The 22,156-nt window shown below is 35.3% G+C and overlaps 1 protein-coding gene across 1 annotated transcript in view; it reads left to right on the top strand.

Moving 5' to 3' along the window:
• The window catches only part of LOC118205275 (uncharacterized), a 212,681-nt gene extending 201,069 nt beyond the window's left edge, over positions 1 to 11,612 (top strand). The window contains exon 3 of the mRNA XM_085824214.1: positions 9,799 to 11,612. Coding sequence (XP_085680340.1) covers positions 9,799 to 11,366 — 1,568 coding nt within the window. The 3' untranslated portion in view covers positions 11,367 to 11,612. The remainder of the gene's footprint in view (positions 1 to 9,798) is intronic.
• Positions 11,613 to 22,156: the final 10,544 nt, after the last annotated feature.

Raw genomic sequence — 22,156 nt, 5'->3', positions numbered from 1 at the left:
TACTTCCATCGTTTATAGTATAGGTTTGGAAATGTGCAATGTTTCTTCCGTAGTTGGAACATATTATGAGGTTAATGATAAGTGTTCTTCGTTTTACGTTTTTTCAGTTTACGACAGATTCATCGGAACATTTTACTTTTGAAAAACTAGGCAAACCTACGTCCTTAGTTAATTAGCATATTAAGAGGCAAGATGATGTTTTTATCTGAAGCTGTTTACAATATTTAGTTGCATACTCATGATGCAGTTTTTATAATTAAGTGTCATCACCTTTTTACAACTGCATAGCATTCTTTGAGGGGAAGAGAAAATGTAAGGGAATTATGTCTTTCAAGATTGATTCTGATTTACATTTAACCAAACGCAATTGTTTATCGATAACAGCATTCTTTAGAGCTCAGTTCTTAGAACCAGTCCTTAGAAATCTATTTTGATAACAATATCAAATCTTTTTCTGTTTATTAAAATGGAAACTAAATAATCATGTACATTTAACGTGGAAAAATTTTGTTGTAATGCAGCATGCATCCTTCAAAAGTCCCATTTATTGATTCACCAACAAACTGTCAAGTATTTTTCAGGAATATGTACGCAAGAATAAGTGTTACTTACAACAGCATTCAGCAACTTAATGAACCTGATATAAACTATTGCACAGAAATGTTCCCAAGGAAACAGCGACCCCAGATTTGAACGAAGAAAAGCTGAGAAAGATTATGTACTCTCAGTTTGTTCAAATACTCGTTCGGATTTATTTCGATAAATCGCTAAATAAAATATGTCTGACCAGAGCATTCGTTTGCTTTGCTGCTTTGCTTAAGACTTTATTATTACCTCCACCCGTTGCCTTTGTATTCTCAAACATTTCAATGGTCCATTTGTGTCTGACTATGTGGGCCGAATCTCATCCACTATTTGCTGCCACCACTCCCACACTTTTCCATATTATTTTTCTGTTAATCCGATTCATTTTCGGCCTTTCGAAAAGAAGCAGTTCAAGGGCCGAAGAAAACCTATTACGTGAATCGAAAAGGCTAGGGAAAAAAGAAAAACGAACACAACAGATGCTCAATAGGCCATTGGAAATAAATCGCGGGAAATCGAACAAAGAGAAACTCAGCTTAGGAAACATTCGAATGCGAAGTGGATAGAAAAGGGGAAGGGATGGTGGTGAGAAAATTCAACAGGAGGTGAATGAGGAACCTTGACATCTCGGAATGAAGCAGAGAAAATGAAACACGGGGAGTGAGGTAGGGAAAGAGGGATGAATCTTTCGCAGTCGAATATTCGAAGATGACAGATGACTGACAATGGGAAGTTGCGTCGGGACCTGCGTCTGCTGTTTCCTTGTCAGTTTCCCAGCGGAAGAATTAAGTTGTGGGGTTATTGTAGGTACATTATTATTGCTTCACCAATGTTCAGGTTATTAAAAGAATGACATAAGCAACTTCCAGATAAGAATTCACTTGCTGAGGAAAAGGTGGACAAACAACTTCTGAACTTTTATTTGCACTTAGAAGATGTGAAACTACGATTAACACGGCATCATTTTGTTCGCTTCTAAAAGTTTTCTAGCTAGCTCTCAAATAATCCGAGGCTTTCTGTAAAATTTCAGAAACCTATATAAAATAAATGAGCTCATGTATGTAGATTCACTAAGGCCATCATTTTAAAAGTAACGGTTTTCGTAGTTCATTTGCAAATTAAAAGTGCGCCTCAAATATACTTTAATTACTGATTCAGTATGAATGTATGTGTGGTGTTTTCCTAATTATTCTTGGTAGTTTTTTTAACCATTTATGAAATTTTATGCATAGCAAATCTAAGCATATAACATAAGCATTTTTTGTTTCAAACGAGTCCGTTGCAGTATTGTTTTAGTATTTCTTTGTACCTCTTTAAAGCTATAATTGCAGCTATGTGCCATTAACATCATTTTTAGATTCATACACTGTAAAAAGACGATCTGAAGCTTTTTGTACCGTAATAAACTTTCTGAGATGTAAACGGCGGGAATCACACCCTTTCCAAAGAAAATGCGTCAGGAAAAACTGTAAATATTAAGTTTATTCTATTAGTATAAGCCGCTCAGACAGAAAGTGGTTAGTAACTCTGATCACAGTTCTAAACGGCCCGGGTTCGAAGCCCGGAAAAGGCATGACTGTAATTTGTCCATCCCTTCATAGGAGGCAGCGGTGGCCCACCTTTTAAGTGCCTCTATAATAAAAAGACCACTGCTTTCGGCCTTAATAGTGGCCAACGCCAGGACTTAATTTCTAAAATTAGTAGTACCGGAGCCCTGTGGAAGACCTTCAGGAAAGAGGAACAAGAATAAATAAATGAAATGACTAATAAAATAATTAAATAATTAATGGTTAAAGTAATTAAATAGTTAAAATTTAAATTTAATAAAATGCAAAGAGATAAATTAAAACTTAATAAGCGATTTTTAATATAATTTTATTACTAAAAATAAAAGTTTCAAGACCAAATTTCTACTGAAATTATTGTTCAGGTACATAAAAAGAGTCCCGGAGTCTTCTTATTTAGGGCTTCGGGGCGCTCCGGCTAGAATTATGAATTATCCCCAAAACTAAGAAGTATGGTGGGTTCCGGCGCAATTTGAGCTCTGGCCAACACCTATTAATGGTTAGAGCCCGCCATAGGGCGTAATGAATTCTACTAGTATAAATTAGTAGTATTATACTAGTAATAAACTTCTTTGAGACTGAAAGAATTATTGGTAACGGAAGACGGGGATACCTTATGTCTAAAGGTTTACTACAGAGGTAAGCAGGTATTAATCCCTCGTCTTCCACTATCTGGAGACACTAACACCTTCCGTGAGGTCCCTAAATACGTTCTATCTGGAGTATATTAACAACAGATTCAAACATAAGTATGGAGGTGGCAGAGGTTCTGCTCAAATACAATAGATTTTGTGTTTACAGAGTAATGTTCAATATTATATGTATGACAATAAGATGTATATGCAATGTATACAATACATAACATACATATAAATGCATAACTTAAACATACACTTAAAACATAACTAAATTAAACATTTAAAGTATACACATATTATAAATTTATATTCCTTTAAAGTAAAAAATAAATGCTTAGAATAAAAACTAATTCATACAGACAGGAACAAGTGCTGGGGGCACCAAAACATCGCCATGTGCAAAAGTGGTATTGTCCCACTGCACTAACCATCTATCGAAGTGCATCCTCACGGGGCACACTAACAACAAATCCATGCAACAAGAAATAAAAAAGCAATTTGCATCTAAAACCTTATTTATTAACTTCAAATGTACATGAATCGAATCAATGTGATCCCACCAGTGGCCAAGTGGTTAAGATCACTGAATAGTGGCAGTTCGACGTGGCTTCGAGCCCAGACAGATGGGGATGCTTGATTTCGTGGTTTTCCATAGCATTGGTCACAATTAAATGTAACTGTAATTAGGTCATATAATTGAAATTAAATTGTAATTGTAATTAAGTTTTACAATACAATGGCAATTATTGTAATTTTAATTGAAAAAGTAATTGCATTTTATTTATTTTTAAAAAGTAATTGCATAATCTAATTGTAATTGCAATTACATTTCACAAAACCATAGTTTTCCCCGATGTGTAACGTGAACACTAGTCAGTTCTCCACAAAACATTTTCCACGAAGGCATCCCTCCAGGTAGTATATATATATATATATAATTTATTTCCTAAACAGTATTGATTAATTGATTATATTATCTCCTAAGTTTAATTAAAGTAGAATTATTTTAAAAGTGTGCATCCATACTGGTAAGTTATATTTTGAAAGATGTTTTGAAGTAATTTGAAAGCAAAATGTTATTAATGTTTTAAGGGGGACTGGAGTTAAATCATCACGAAGAATAATATTTCAATTGTAAAAGGAAAAATTAAAACATGTAATTATTGTCATTGATCGGAAATTAGTTGGTTTGTTCCCCTTGAAAAGTCAACTAATTTCCGATCAATGACAATAATTACATGTTTTAATTTTTCCTTTTACAATTGAAATATTATTCTTCGTGATGATTTAACTCCAGTCCCCCTTAAAACATTATTAACATTTTGCTTTCAAATTACTTCAAAACATCTTTCAAAATATAACTTACCAGTATGGATGCACACTTTAAAAATAATTCTACTTTAATTAAACTTAGGAGATAATATAATCAATTAATCAATACTGTTTAGGAAATAAATTATTATTAACTAACTTTGCAGCAATTGCGCAAGTAATAATAACTTGTATTCGCACTAAATGGATTTAAATTCATACAACATTATATATATATATATATATATATATCCTCTTGTACTTTGCAATATTCAAATAATCTAATTTGCATCAATCATTATTTTTACGATTTAATTTTAATAGCAAATGAAAGAATCTTTCAAATCATATTTTTTTCATTTGGCTCAAATTTAGAATGAACAAGTCACACAAATTAAGCTGTTGCCATATCGTGCGAACTAAATTCTTTAATATATGTACAATATATGTACACACGCACACCTAACCACGAAATGTAAGCAAGACTGCGCTATATATCTTTGAACATACCTGTAATTATGGGTGTATCAGTACAGCGGTGACGATCTTTCAGGAGAGACAGAGTACACCTAGACGATGAGAAATAACATAGTGCATGGTCAGAAACGCTTTCCTGGCATTTCTTTCGCATGGGAGATGCATGACGCACGGTTTCACGGTCCGAGTTGTAATTTCGAACACCTTCTTTGATGATGACCATTGTCTCTCTCCCCCCTTTTTTTTAACTCCGAATAACCGAATAATAAACATTGTTTCGCACCTGTTCGTGTCCTTTCTTTCTTGACTTTTGAGTCGTCACTACTACGCCAGGAAAGCGTTTCCGACCATGCATTCTTATGTGATTTCCCATCGTCTATAGGTATATTCTGTCGCTCTTGAAAGTTTGTCACCGCTGTACTGATACACCATGTATAGCAATGTGTTAATATGCGATGTAGCCAGGAAAATGTTTAATTCTGAATGCAGAAAAATCTATATTTTGCCCTTGTATTGTTTTCGGAGTGTAGCTTCAGATAGTAGCGGGATCCGGACGATACCCGATTAATCTATGTAAGCCGTCTGGGTGTCCGGACCTGCTCTCACCTGTCACCTGTACTGATACATCCTGTATAGATGTTCGAAGTTTTCTTAGAAAATTCTGCTGTATTGTAAGCGATCACGCCATACTTAAATTTAGTAACAATTATTACATAACATACATTTTCTCAAAATATCAAAATATTAATTTAATAAAAATACAATTGTTTAAAACGGAGCAAAAAATGACTCACAAAAGTGATGGGACACCATTAGATACTATTACGTACTACAATAAAAATATTTTTTGGGGTTTTTATTTTTACTTAAAAGCAATTGGCAATAATTTATAAAATCGTCTGCAGTATTTCTCTCCGGTTTGTTTTGGAATTTTTGTGTTTTTTAGCTCTGTGCAGCCATGAATGCTAAACGAAAAGACACTTTGCTTGAAATTCGAAAATTTGTTATTAATTTGCATATTGAACGTGGAAAATCTATTAGAGAAACTTCTGAAACAGTTAACTTGAGTCATTCAACAGTTTTCAATATCATTAAACGATATAAAAAGAATCATATGATCCAGGATAAAAGAAGACCTGGCCGACCATCAAAACTATCCAATGGAATAGAGCGAATTATTGTTCGAAATATTAAAAAAAAAAAAATCCAAGAATGAGTGCTCCTAAAATTGCTGCTGATTTACAAGCATTATATGGAGTAATTGTTAATCTTGAGACTATTAGAAGAGTAATTCGATCTGCTGGATATCATGGTAGAGCAGCCAGGAAAAAATTTTTCGTAAGTGAAAAGAATAGAAAACTCAGACTGGCTTTCGCAAAATCCAACATAAATAAGAATTCTGATTGCTGGAATGAAGTTATATTTGCTGATGAGAGTAAATTTAATATATTTGGTTCTGACGGTAGAATCTTCATGTGGAGAAAACCCAGGGAAGAATTTCGCAAACAGAACTTGGTGCCAACAGTAAAACATGGTGGAGGAGGAGTTATGGTATGGGGGTGTATGTCGTCCGCTGGAGTTGGTAATCTTGTTTTTATTGACAGTATAATGGATCAGTACATGTATATTGACATTTTACATCAAAATTTGAAATCTTCAGCACGAAAATTGAACCTTCATAACGATTTTAAATTATACCAGGATAATGACTCCAAGCACACTGCTTTGAACGTTAGACTCTGGCTGCTGTATAACTGTCCTGAAATAATAAAAACACCACCACAATCTCCAGACTTAAATCCCATAGAGAATATTTGGCAAAAATTGGAATCAAGAATTCGCAAACACACCATTTCTTCAAAACAACAATTAAAATCGGTGCTTCAAGAAGAATGGGGTAAAATCACTCCAGAATTCACAAAAAATTAGTCGAATCCATCCGAAGAAGATTAAATCATGTTTTAAAAGTAAAAGGAAATCCAACAAAATATTAAAACCTTTTAAAAAGTAAAATTTTTGGATAAATATTTGATGGAAAAGTAAGTGTCCCATCACTTATTTGAGCCATTTTTTGCTCCGTTCTAAACAATTATATTTTTATTAAATCGATATTTTAATATTTTGAGAAAATGTATGTTATGTAATAATTGTTACTAAATTTATATATGAAACACACCCACAAAAAATTTTTACATGTTTTCTTAATTTATTTTACTACAATTTCCTTTTGTAAAGCACAAGTGTCCCATCACTTTTGTGAGACACTGTAGAAAATAAATGAAAATGCTCCGAATTTCTAAGCCTTTTTCTTTTTGGTCCTAGTTTTAGTAAAACTCATTCTAATTTGCACTATAATAAGAATATAGTTTTATCCACCATTTTGGCAGTCGCATTTTTAAGCGCTTCCATGAGCTGGCAGTCGCAGTTTCGAACGCAAATTATCTTTCTTACTCTCTTGATTCCGGTGATATATTTTTTAATGTCTGTTAACTTTAACATTTCCTCATTTATCACATCGGTGAAGTCTTTTTCTGGATAATTGATGACTTTTAACTGGCATGATAAATGAGAATAAACATTAGAATAATCAGTCACACTATAGCGTAACTGATCCGTTATTTACTGGAGAAAAACGTAGTGTTCGACACCTTGTTTTTAGCGAAAATAGTTCTTATAGCGTGTACCGTTAGACATATAAATAGAAGGCCTACTTTTTTAAAGGCAAACCGCAGTTAAGTTGGAGCTAAAAAATCGTTTGAGATTTTTTATTTATTTATTTATTTATTTTTAGAGGAGACGTGAAATCTTCTGTAATCTTTATATCCTTTTATTAACAAACATCACACAGTAAATGATCCTATTATATAAAAATAAAAAAATAAAACTATTCCATTTTATTCGATGTGGTTTCTTTCCTCATAATGTGTTTAAAATTCCAGTTTATTATAATCAGCACTCAAAAATTAATTCAAAATTTCAATATACGTAAGCAATGTGCAGCATGTTATCTTTCTGATCATATGTTCTTTTATTTATTTTTACATCCTGTATCTATATCTTTGCACCATTTCCGGAAATTTAAGATTATGATTTCCGTAATATTTGTGGTAATATTTTATGTTATCGCTAAAGTCCGAAAATCGTTAATGTGCACATTACCTAGCTAATCTTCAGATTAACTGATTTGCTCCGTTAAAGTGCTGAATCAAGAGTTTTCCGCATTTTACCTAGGTAATGTGCACATTAATGGTTTCCGTAAAATTCAAAAATTTGTTTCTCTCGTTTCCTTTCCCTCTGTCTCCACTTTGCACGTTACCTGCTAGGCACTCAATCTGCACATTGCCTACTAGGCGCTCGTTAAACTGAAAATAAGATCTTTGCTGAAACAATACAACGTTTCTGTACGCTTAAACTAACATAATGTTATTTATTTATTTTTCTACATCTACAAAATCAAGTTAATCAAACAATCAACAAGTTAGTTGCTAGAATCAATCATCAATCAATTAAAAAAGACAAAGAATAAACTGGTTTAAAATATTATTACAATTAACCACTTGCGCTAAAAAGACGGGCCACGCACGTCGAGATGCTTTTGTTTGAAACCGCGAGCGACGTGAACACCACGTCAATGGGCATTTATCGCAAAAATGAAAATAACGTGGTGCACACGTCGCCTAACAACGAGATTGTTTATTTCTCGAGTTACAGCTCTGGAATGCACTCGCAGACGCGAAGCGGTGTAAATGATACACTTTACCGCTTGTTATATTGTAGCGCACAGCACTGCAATCGTGAAGTTTAGTCGTAGCGCAAGTGATTAAGGAAATAATTTTCAAAATATATGATAAAATTATGCTCACTTAGTTATTTAATCGAAACAGAATCGTTGCATACAGAGATTGCGGATTATCCTCCTGGGAAATCGGCTATCGTGTCGGACGTAGCCAAGCAACAGTCATGCGAATATGGAATTGGTGGATGCAGCAGACAACGACTAACAGACAGGAGCAATTACAACCGTCTCATTGCACCACTCCAAGAGAGAGACAGGCATATTGTGAGCATGGCACTGATGGAGCGCACTGCCACATCCGCAATCATATCACGACGAATGCAGTCTATAACACAACAATCAGTGTCTGCACGAACAATTCGACGTTGTTTTTAGCACAATGCACTGTCTGCTAAACTCCATTCCTTCGCTTGCCTTTAGCTTTAAACTACAGGCGTTTACGTTTGCAACTGTGTACAGAACGTCGGAGACGGACATTCGAATGGCATGGTATTGTGTTTTCGGACGAATCACGCTTCTGCCTGCAGTATCACGATGGTGAGATTAAATTTGGAGACGACGTGGAAAGAGGCTGTTCGACTCTTATGTTATCGCATCGTCATACTGATCCTGCACCGGGTGTTATGGTGTGCGGTGATATTGGATTCCACTCGTTCACTTCCCTAGTACGCGTTATCGATATACTTACCAGTCAAAGCTATATCTCTGAGGGTTTGAAGCCTCTTCTCCTTCCTTACATTCAAGGTTGGCCTGCGACCACACGTTGCAGTCAATGTTCAAGCTTTTTCTTTTCTTTTTAGACATTGCATGGTTACTTTGGCATGCTCATTCTTCCCATCTATTGTCTATCGCCTTTCGAACATGTCTGGTCAATCATAGGAGAACGCTTGGCCCGCATGCTGCGCCCGCGGGGGTACACCAAATATACTCTGGCTACGTGTGGAGGTAGCATGGGTTGCCGTTCCCCAGGTAACACATCCAAAGTCTCTTTCACTCGCGCGGTGTAGTAGCGATTATTGACAAACGTGGAGGCAACACTCATTACTGATTTTCTTGTCTTCTTCAACTCAAAGAATGATGTATTTCAGATCAATTAACATTAATACGATGTGTAATCTCTAAAATGAATTTGTATTTAATATCTCTTGTCCTTCTTCGTGCTGCATTTTGAATGGTCACCAGTGTAAATTAACGTGATTTTATAAAATTGCTCTACTCTTAATGCATTTCAATATTGTTTTATTCTTTACTTAAATAAATCGACAGATTCTTTGAAAGTACATTATAAACTTGTAGTAGTTAAATATAATTAAAATCATTATTCATTCAACAGAAAACAGTAGCATTACATCAAATTTTAGTACATTAATGACTATAACTATTTCGATTATATACGCATAATCTAATTTTATTTACTCCTTTTCAGAATCGGCCAAGGCGACAAATACAAATGGCGGGACCATCATTTGTGCCTGGTGCTTGAAAACTGGTCTAAAACTTTTCACTTTAAAAACTTCTTCCGGTGAAACTAAAGTGTTCTGTAGCGAGCCTTGCTTCAATCAGTGTCGAAGGGCAGCTTTCAAGAAAAATCGTGTTTGTAACTGGTGTAGGCACGTACGGCACACTGTTAATTATGTCGATTTCCAAGACGGCGATGATCAGCTACAATTTTGCAGTGACAAGTGTCTCAATCAATATAAGATGCAGATTTTCTGCAAAGAAACGCAAGCTTACCTCCAGATGAATCCGCATTTGCATGAAGAAACGAATAAAAATCCTGGAGGTACAGGCTCTAAGTTAATCACGCCTGACTTGTGGCTGCGCGATTGTCAAGAACCGGTGAACGGCGGGGGAGCAGCTAGTTTATCTCAAAGTGAGGATGAAATGACCCCTTCCAATACAGAGAAATCTGGTAATGGATCTGAACTCGAAGATCTCACTGTTAGTTCAAAACCAGACCGCAGTAATTTGCCAGGCAGCAACACAACAACTGTACATGACAGAGACATTTCTCATGAAATTCGCAAAAATTCACAGATAAGGGACAGGCAACCTACAGAACAGTGCAATACTTTAGCATCGTATTTAAGAGATGAAAGAGATAAAAGTATTTTAGAACGTAAGAAACGATTGCATGAAACTGAAAGGGAACATGCACGAAAAAGACAACGCATTTCATCGATGAGAAACAGGACTCATCATCCTGAAGCACCACCAGCGCATCTCTCTTCAGCAGCGCACCCTCCGCTGTCACTGCAAAATCAAAACAGAGTCTTTCCTTCGTCGATTTCTCCTTATTCGCCAACCCTTAACACAACCTCTCCTTCGCCATTAAATCCACCTGCTGCTCATACAAATACTCTTCAACCGCATCCTGCAATAACGGGTTCACTTTTACCACCAGGATTGCCTCCACCTCCTCCTCTTTTGAACAATGATTTCATGCACTCACCTTTCAATCCTTCACTTTTTCAGTCACCTATGAACCCTCTGTCACAGCAACAGCAGTTGGATGCCCTTCTACGAATGCAATCGAGTATGAGGCACGGTGTTCCCCTGCCACCTCATCTCTTCCATGAATCCATGTTACCAGCTACACGTGGGACACCACATCCTCCTAACTCAAGCACTGTTATGCATCCTAATACTGTCATGTTACCCTATCCCATATTTGTGCCTCTTCCAGTTCCTATACCCATACCCATTCCTTTATCAAGTTTTCTACCAAAGGAGAAGAAATCTACTAATAGTGGTGAATCTGGGTCAACTGACATTCCTAGTTCACCAGATAAGCACGACTGCGTACATTTAGATTCAGACAGCAACAGTCCAAAGATTCCAGGAAAGACAAGCATTTCCACTAATGCGTGTCATGGAGCAAATGTTTTAAAGGGTGAAAAACAAGTGCAAGCAGCTGACACTTCATCTTATGCAGTGACTAATAATGATAGTCAAACACATCGTTTAATTTTAACAAGGAATAAGACACGATGAATAGGAAATAGTAAATTAATTTAAAACAATTTATAAATATTGTACAAAGTATCCGAGATACATTACTGAATACAAATTTTCTTAGGGGTAAAATATTTCATAGGCAAAGGATTTTATTATTTATGTTTTATAGACAATAAACTAGAAACTCTAGATATGAAGTATTGGAGTATGTGTTTTTCACAGTAAATTAGAACAAATGTTTTGTATGTATATTTTAAAAGTTTATTAAATGAATTTTAAAGACATCTGTTTTTCAATTACATTAAAAGTGCCTCATAACAGACATGGATATCATATGCAGTGGTTATGCATTCTGAAGATCTTGCACTCCGAAACAATGGTATAGTTTTCACTGAAACTCAAATTTAATTTTCCTGACCAAATATAATGAATTAACTATCAAACTAAACATAAGGAAAATTTTATATGTTTACTACAAAATGCAATACAATAACTATGAATGGCGTAAAAATTTACTTTTACTATGAAGTAGATGAAAGAAATATACACGGTAAACGTGCATTTAAATTAAAAAAGAAAAAGGATACGTTTTTTAAAAAAATATAATAATTCATAATAAATATTACTCCTACGGTTTTCAAAATAAAACTAAAGAGCTAAGAGTTACACTTGATTGAAAAAGTTATTAAATTAATATGCTTCTTTATTATAATATAGTGTAGTGACTTCTAAATTATTTCATTAATTTATTAAGGATAATTGCCCTTCTAAGGAGATGTGTGAGAGACAGATCTGTTTTAGGACTAAAGCTAAAAAAAAAATCCAGGGAATTGCTAAGCAAGACAACATTTATTATTCTCACTTTATTTTTCCTGAAATATAATCCCAGAATTTTCTACGCAATTAATAATTTGCTTTGACATAGTGAACATCTGTCATGGATTTAAACGCTAAGTAAGGAACATGAATTAAAGTGGAAAAAAACAGTAATTGAAATATTTGAAATGTTGCACAAAGCAGAGATTATTAAATTTTACAAATTCTTGGATTTCTTTTACATGAAGAACATTCTGCCGGAACCCTATTTATTAATTATTGTAATTTCTTTTATTATATTTTTCAGCCACCCAGATGGAAAAGTGGTGAGTGATTCTGGCATTCGTACGGAAGGGCTCGAGTTCGAATCCCGAATAAGGCATGCATGTACTTTGTCAGTCCCTTCATAGAAGGAGACGGTGGCTCACCTGTTAGATGTCTCCATAATAAAGTGACCACCACATCCGGCCTTAGTAGGACCAACGTCTATCGACGACTTGAGTTCGCCATTGGGGAAATCGACGACTTGAGTTCGCCATTGGGGGAAAATTATTTTTTTTTAAATGAAATCAAATAACAAATTAAATTTGCACTCTCTTGCAAAACCGCTGATTATTGACTCTCGGACCCCCGCGAACCTCAGATTACAGTTTAAGAATCACTGGTATTATTAAAACTATTAACTCCCCCCTAACAGCGCCATCTAGAGAAGAACTGACGAGAGGACTATCAACAATTTCCTTTTGACTGCAGATAAGAACAGAAGATTTGGATACTGTGTGTATAAATGAGTGTAAATAAAATGGTTAGTATTACTTTTTAGTCAAAAATTATTTGATCAGAGTTGATGTCTTTAGTTTCTTTAAACTGGATAATAATCATATGTCGGCCCTATATTTAGAAGCACCCTAAAGGTAAAGGTTTTTGATTTTTTTCTATTACTTTGGTGGTCGCAAGGTGTAGAGCATTAGCATGGTTCAATATTTTTCGTTGGTATGAACAGTTTCATGATGAACCCGGGAGTGGTGGCAATGTCCAACGAATGAGAGCATGAACAAAGTTCAAAAATTGTAGCTGAAAAATCGTCATCTGGCTCTTCGAATTATAATTGATGAGTTTAAAAAAAAAAAAAAAAAAAAAAATCTGAAATGTTTCAGATTTTAAATTACGTCCGGGCGTTTTTTAACATTTTGTGTGTTACCTTTCTTTATTAAATATCATGTTCTTCGCACTTAAACCATAAGATCCAGTGCAACAGCAATATCGCAAAATAGTTTTAAAACGAGCATATCTTTAGAATTTCCGATACAGAGACTCACGCGCTGGAGATAAAAATGTTTTTTCTGCACAACGTTGCCATTGCTCGCTTTGAAATCCTTGAGTTGTTAATCAAAAATTCGTCAAAGTTTTAAAAAATAGGAAATCGATCATAAAACAAATTTCAAATTTCAAATTTGGTCTTCCACATGCTCATATTCGTTGGAGGATTACGTTATTCAAAATTCGATGACTCTATGTACCGTTGTTTTATCACAATACGAAAAATATACATACATTTATGCAGATTTTTCATTATTTAATTTCTTCAAATATAATGCAGGACTCTAACATTTTGTGGCAACAGTTTGAAAAGTGAACCGACATTTATGAGTCCGACGCAAAATGCCAAAACGAAACTAATAGTCCTTCGGTATTCAAATCCCTTTGGACTGAAAAAAAAAAAAAAAAAAAAAAAGACCGAAAAATATTGTGGAAAAAGTTTTAAAAAAATGTTCTCATTTTGTCTTTCACGTATTCACTGCAGAGTATAAAGAAGACTGAATTTCGTGATTTGGTTTAAACATGGTAGACATTGATCCCGACTTTTTTCAAATAAATTAAAACTTGGGGCTTTGTTAAGCTGAGACAAATGGCAGTCATTTGCTTGAGTTGGAGAAGCTGATGGCCATAGATAGTTCGGTTTCAGAAATTTAAACTAAAGGCCATATTGGTTACCCTTCTCGATTGTAAACGAATATGTTTTCTGAGGCACAGGATGATGAACTTCCATATTTTTTAAAAGTCATAATATAATGCGCTGACTTCAGAAGAGAATTCAGCGCAACAATAACTGTTGATGAGCGGAAACAAGGTCGGTTTATGCAATTGTGGGGTATACTGGAAATAGGGATAAGTGGGCTTCCTAATGGGGTCCACTTTAAAATTTTATTTTCTACAGCAGGCTTAGTTTATTAAATAACTGATTACCACTAACCATTTTATTTCGGAAACAAAAATTAAGAACACTTATGTATATTGACAGTTTTCAAAGTTATGCAGTTTTCAATATCCAAGTAGAATACAATTTCAATATCCATGTAGAACGTAATAAAACACTGTAAGATGATACTTGCATAATATTACATTAATAAAAGGAAAATCACAAAAATGACAAGTACTCAAAAAGTTTTTTTTTACACGTAGAATTTAATGAAACTGAGCAATATGTATAGCTACTATGTATACAGGCTTACCAGCGGCCGAGCGGTAAAGTCGCTGAACACTGGTAGTTCTGTCCGAGGTTCGAATCCCGCGAACGGGCTGGCTGCATGAGCGTTTTCGTAAAGTCCTCCACGAAGGCATCCCTCCCCTTAGGCAGATAGCCCTAGTGTGCTTTGCCATAATTAAATACACTACCACCACCACCACTATGTATACAGTATATATTAAGGTATAAAATAACATGAAAAGAAATTACCAGACAATTATGGTGTTATAGAAATTAGCATAAGTATAAAATGATCAGTTCGGATGTGCTAGTTTGGTATAGGAAAATTACATTCAGTTTGGAGTATATCTCCCCTAGAAGCAATACAGCATATGCAGCGATGTATGATGCTGTCAAATATGCGGTCTATCAGCTATGTATGAAGTGACAGCCATTGCTCTTGCAAAGCATTTGCAAATGTGGCAAGGTCTGAAGAAGAGGATTGAGATCAGGTATATATAGACAGCCAAGGTTCTTTAATATACTAAGGTTAGGCCAGGAACGAAAAAAGCGTGCCATTGGTTGCTGGTAGTGACGTGACCCGGGAGACAAGACGCATCGGCCGATGCGTCTGCTACATGATTTTGGTAATGGAAAAAATGTAAACTAAAGCAAAATGATCATTTTATATGTGGTAGATACACCGGAAATACCGGGTATATACTTTCCGATTAAGTATTTTGTTAAAGAAAATGTTTATTTTATGCATAGAATTCGTACGAATGCTGAAAATAATTGTAAACATTAAATTCTTTTCGTAAAGGAAAGCATTAGAGAATGAAAAACAATATTTAAGTTAATTAAGGGAAATAAATATTGTAAAACAAGGTATTTTTCAATATTTTTTCGTAGTATTTTTTGCACTAAATAAATCTTGTTAAACAGAACACATGATGGCATAACTGCTAAGACCATGGTAAAAACATAATCAAAAAGTATTATTCTATTTACTTTCATTGCTCATGCACTTTTTTTAATAAAAATGAACTTAGACATTCCATGAGAAATATATGATCGTGATTTTCAGTTTAAATTACATATCTCAAGCAAAAAAATATATAAAAAGATTTGACTTAATTCATATTTAAATACCATAAAATTCTACAAATTTCTTAATATCCGTCATTATACTTTTAAATAGTATACTTATCACATTCTTTTTAAAGTGAAAAGTCACTTCATACTGATTCACTTCAGATTTTAGCAGAAGTGCGTATATTTTCAGTATAATCTAAAAGTACTCTTATAATCCCTTACACTCCTAAGATTTCTATATAACATTTATCCTGACGTGATTATTTGCTATAGTAAATAATCTTCGATATTGGCATCCTATTATTCCTTCCATACATTAAAAATGGAACAATTAAAATACATTTTCTTACACATATACGCACAATAATAATAATAATAAACTTGCCCTACATCTTAGTTTCGGCCCACCAGCGGCCGAGCGGTAAAGTCGCTGAACACTGGTAGTTCGGTCCGAATCCCGCGAACGGGCTGGCTGCGTGGGTATTTTCGTAGTTTTCCTCATGCGTAACGTGTATACGAGCCAGTTTCCCTGAGAAAGTCCTCCACGAAGGCATCACACCTATTACGCAGATAACCCTAGTGTGCTTTGCCATAATTAAATACACCACCACATCTTAATTTCAATTCAGCCTGTACACAAATTAAATATTTTTAATTACTAATGTATTTTTATCAGGTTGTTTCTTAAAATACTTTTGTTATACTGTAAATATGTGTTTAATATTGAATTATTTTTCTTTCTCTTATAATTAAAAACAAGTTATATGGAATCAAAATTAAAACATATGCAGCAGTTAAATAACACTGAACAGAATATCTTACTTACTCTTTCGCTATTTGTATTCTAGCATTATACACAGATTTGTTTTCCTTCGGGTTCAAGCATGTGTAAGTTATATCAATTAAATTACATCACACATACCTGTATGCATCAGTTAAAAAACACTGAAGGAAATATGTCACTCACTCATTCGATGTTTGCATCATAGTGTGGTCGAGAAATTGTTCTTTCCTCACGGTGAGGCATGTATCAGTTTATTTAGTTCGCAAAGCTTAACCCAGACGCTGCTTCAATACATAGAATTGCATTTGGGATGTAAAGAAAGTAACCAAAACATGTGAATGAAGTTGGATACGCGAATTTATTAACTAATCATTCAGGTACTCAGTATTGGTAAACATGACACTGAGTTTAAATATCTCACTACGATGTAAGTCTCATACACAAAATGAAGATTATGATAAAAAATGATTTAAAATGAGAAATTTTTCAATTTAAATGTAAAATAGCAGTAAAATGAAAAATAAATGTAAAATTACACAGTTATGTATGAAAACTACATAAATACATTAAAAAATAAATATTTTATCTGGTTGTAAAGAGTGTTTTCCGCCAAAAAACGTATTAACGTGTATAATTCTGACACAACGCTATAGCACAATTTGCCACTTCCGCCTAGGTATAATAGCAAATTAACAACACAAATCAAATCAAACTGTTGATGCAACGAAAGTAAACAAACGCCAAGAACTAACGCTGTCACCCACATGACGTCATGCGTATGTGGCATAACTTTCTCCCTGCACTGCGCATCGCTCTTGGGCCCCCCCTGATAGACAGCATTGCAAACATGTTTGATAGAATTCTGGTCTGGTGATCGAGGTAGCCACTCCATGCGCTGAATTGTTTGCTACTGGAGATCCACGATGCAAGCCCTGTGCTCTCTAGCATTGTCATTCTATTGCAGAAAATCATCACCTATTGCTCTGGCATAAGGGCGCACATAAGCATCGAGGATATCATATCTATAGGCCTGGAGCATTCACGGTTCCACGTGAAAAGACATAGAGGCCTGTGCTCCACACAAAGAGATACCATCCCAAACAAGGGCACTGCTTTCTCCGTACACTTCTCTTTCCCAGATGTTTGACGGATGACAACGGGTTCCAGGTTTTATCCAAATTAAATAACGCCTATTGCAACTTTGGAGGCTAAACCTAAACTCATATGTAAAGAGAACGCCCTTCACTGATCAGCCATCTAGCGGACATATTGATATGATCACTTCAAACGTTCCTTTCTATGACGTGACGTGAAGGGCACGCAAATGGTTGGTCCCCTCACGTGCAGACGTTTATCTTGAAGCCTTCTACGCACAGTTAACGTTGACAACAATTTTCTGGTGAAAATGAATATCTGAGATGAGTCGGAGATACGATTCTATTTTTTCGTGCCCATAACAACGACTATCGATCATTGGCGCTCGTCATAGCGGCTAACTGTCCTAGGCTGAACCTCCTGGATGTCGAATCTGTGGTTAACAATTGTTGCCAAAGTCTATGAACCACAGAAAGACTCCCATTTAGCCACCTGGCCACTTCTGTCTGACTTTGTCCTGCCTATAGTATCCCAATAACTCTTCATCACAGTTCTTCAGGAAAATGATGCCAGGATGGCATTGTTACGAATTGGCTATCCCAGATTTCTTATCTCAGTATCACAGCGAAATTTCCATGTTACTCTCAAACAAGCACTTTTATGGTCCTCACAGATGACGTATTCCACTCGCAGCGCACTAATTTGCCTACAGCAGCTTTACTCAGCAACTCTTATCTGACAACATATTCAAATTTTATACGGATTGGCTTATTTTTCAATAAGTTACTGCTATTTTTGTGATGTTTTCTTTAATTTTTAGAAATCAGTGTAATTAAAGTGCACATTCAGTAAAATAAATCTATAAGTATCAGTAAAATAAATCTGAGAAGTCAAGCATATTTTCACTACATTCAAAATTACAACACATTACAGCACTTACCTGAAGTTTCTCCTGAATTTTACAATAGTGTGTCATAAACATTTACTTCGAAACGTAGTCTGATTTATTTTTTGTCATTTTTGATGAAAGCTATCTTATATTCGTTACAGCTTTATTATATAAAATCACATACAGGGTGTCCGTAAAAGAATGTCCGAGTTTCAAATTGTAATAGTATCAGCTGTAATCGTTCGACAGTTGTGGTTGAAGGTGACGAATAAAGAATAACTCCAACAGTTTCAGATAAGCGCATGCGTTTGTACCGCTACATCGTTTTCACAGTTGCAGCGTCATCTATTCAAAATGGCGACTTCTGAGCGTAAAGCGTTTTGTGTTCTATAATTTGTTAAGAGTGATTCGGTAATTGCCGTTCAACGAGCGTTCCGATTAAAGTTTAAATGTGATCCCCCATGTGACAGAAATATCCGCCGATGGTATCAACAATTCGAAACGACCGAATGTCTTTGTAAAGGTAAAAGCCCGGGAAGACCCAGTTTCTGTAGAGAATGTGGAACGTGTCGAAGAATCTTTCCGTGGTAGTCCGCAGAAATCTGTTCGGAAAGCAAGTCATGAACTACAGTTGCCAAAGACGACAGTCTGGACGATTTTTTTAAAAAAAAATTTACACTTACGTCCATACCGATTACAGTTGGTACAGCAATTAAAGCCAAATGATTGTGCAGTATGATTTCGTTTTGCATGTGAAGTTCTTCTGAAATGGTGTTGTGCCGTAGCACAATGACTTTCTGCATCATGTGGTGTTCAGTGATGAGTCGACGTTTAATACAAGTGGGAAGGTACCCATAATGTTCGTATATAGGGTTCAGAAAATCCTCATCAACTTGTACAACACGAAAGAGATTCTCCAAAAATAAACGTTTTCTGTGCTGTTTCACGACGACAAGTGTACGGACCATTTTTTTTCGCTGAAGCTACAGGGGTTTCTTATCTGGATATGCTACAACAATGGCTCTTTCCCCAATTAGTAGAAAGTGAACCTGCAAACTTTATTTGGCAACAAGAAGGAGCCCCTCCTCATTGGAGTCTCTTTGTGCGAGATTGGTTAAACGTCGAAGTCCCTGACCATTGGATTGAGCGTCACGGTCCAGACGACAGAGTTCTGTTACCCTGGCCGCCTCGTTCACCTGACATCACGCCTTGTGATTTCTTCCTTTGGGGCTTCGTAAAAGATCGGGTCTACGTTCCACCCCTACCCCACGATTTACCAACCTTGAAAGGTAGAATTGAACAGGCTGTTGCTTCCATTACTCCGGACTTGCTGCAGACAATATGGGAAGAATTGCTTTTTCGTTTGGATGTGTGCCGTATCACTAAAGGCGCACACATTGAGCACTTATAGGAAAAACTAGGTTAGTTTTCCTTCAATTTCATGTATGATTTGTTATATTTAGTATAAAATAAACTCCTGTAATATACCATTAAAACTCGGACATTCTTTTACGAACAGCCAGTATTTTCTTTTCTAATTTCTTTCCCTTTTGTATTTCTTTTTTCTACATTAGTCACTTTAATGTTTATAGGCCTTGCTTTTTGATTATCAAAAGCCGTAACTGACTTGTTAATGCAAATAAATGTGAGATGTGTTTCATTTATTATAATAGAAAGCCCTCTAAAACGTCCTTCATTTATTAAACATCGTACTTTATATTAGCTCTGAAAGGTTGATTTCCGCTGAAGGTACAAATACTAGTGCACACACACACAAAAAAAAAAAAAAAAAAAAAAAATTCTCACTGCGATTGACACACTGAGGAAATGTCTTCCGAATTTTTTGTAGATATACTACTCTTACACAACTGTCAGTAATTTGTTATAATGTGAGGGTACTTGGTATAAAAGGGCATTTCGAAAAGTAAAGATACACCGTACGCCAGAGAAAAAAAAAAAGTTTTGGTGAGCAAGTTGGCAACACAGGTGTTAACCTTGAACCGTTGGCTTTCTCCTCGCGGTCGTTCGGCATTTCAACATTGATTCTGGTTGGAGTAGGTCGTGTTTAAAATGGCTGCGCCGATTCAGAATCCCGCCAAATGCGAAGTGCGCTCCGTCATACGTTTTCTTCATGCAAAAAGTCAGTGACCAGCGGATATTCACAAAGAAATTGTTTCTGTTTATGGGAACATTATGAATTGACAAAATGTAACGAAATGGTGTTGTCATTTCTCTGAAGGTAGGACCGATGTTCATGACGAATAAAGAACAGGTCGGCCATCTGTGATCTCTGATGCCCTTCTTCAGAGAACAGAGGAAGCAATTCGTGCGAATAGACGTCTCAAATTGAATGAATTGCATCAGATCATACCGGAAGTGTCAATGACAACTCTTTGAAGTTGTGACTGTCAAGTTAGGGTACAGGAAATTGTGTGCGCGCTGGGTTCCAACAGGCGGCAACCTTCTATGACTGTGGGATACAAAAGCTTGTGCACCGACATAACAAATGTTTGGATAATGGGGGTGATTATGTCGAAAAATAATAAATAATCCAGTTAATAAGATGTAACTGACGTTTTCTAAATAAAATGTTTTTTTAAGGAATGCGAGCCATTGTATCTTTACTTTTCGAAATGCCCTCGTACTTTTGCCTCATGAATTTTGTCTGGGGTTCTTAAAAGCATTTGCAATTTTTTATAACTGCTATTCATACCCTAATTTTTTTTTTTTTGCAAATTCTTCACAAATAAGTTCATAGCTGCAGAAAATTAAATAGTAATCTTTAAACCACATTAAAAAAATAGTGTAACAGTTGAAGATTTATCTGCATTGCTAACAACTGAATTGATGTCTTGACTGAATAATCACGTAATGAACTATCAGGGGTTTCTTGAAAAAATACACGCTTGTGTGCTACATTTTACCTTTTTGTGTTGTTTCCATTATCCCGACAACCCCTACACTTAAATCCTTATCTATCTAGGGTGTGTTGACCGTCCATGGCAATGTGCACGAGATATCCCAAAGTTAGATGATGTATAGAGCAATAATTCAGTGAAACTTTTCCCAGTATGTTCATATTTTCAATTCCATAAAATTGGATAAAATATTCTTAAATGGTAACTGATCTGAAACATACATCTATCACTTCTTCATACTCAGCTGTTCTTTGTGACTTGTGTCTGATGTGCTGTCTAGACTGGTAAATAACATTTGTGTCTAACACTGTTTTCATAACAATTATAAATACTTCACTTTGAATATCCTTGCTAAAGTATGTAACCAGTTATCAAGGTTTCACTAATCGTTGAACAAGTTTACTTAACAAGCATCATATTTGGCCATTAATCGAACCTTGTGTTATTTTTAAGTTCCAATTGAGTGCATTTTCTAGTTTTTTGACAGCTTCTTGAAGGAAGACCCCCTTTTCCTAGATACAATGATAGAAAACAACCTCTCTCAAACTAGTTCTAGATAGAAGTTTTCAATTTGATGTTATATTACTTGATCTAATAAGTTTTGAACTCTCAAAATTCTTTCAGTTAGCATTTATGATTTATGTGATTTCGAGACAGTTCATGAATAGAAAGAAGCTTAGAAAGTTCTTTCCAATATCTGTCCTTATGTCTCACAACACAACCACAAAGTGACTTACTATTTGTAAAACTAGCAATACACAG

Source organism: Stegodyphus dumicola, chromosome 9 (genome assembly GCF_044657685.1).
Source record: "Stegodyphus dumicola isolate Sdum_Otavi_A_Nest chromosome 9, ASM4465768v1".
In the NCBI taxonomy this organism is placed as follows: Eukaryota; Metazoa; Arthropoda; class Arachnida; order Araneae; family Eresidae; genus Stegodyphus; species Stegodyphus dumicola.
Note: the sequence above shows the minus strand (reverse complement) of the source record. Positions and strands in the feature narration are given on the sequence as shown.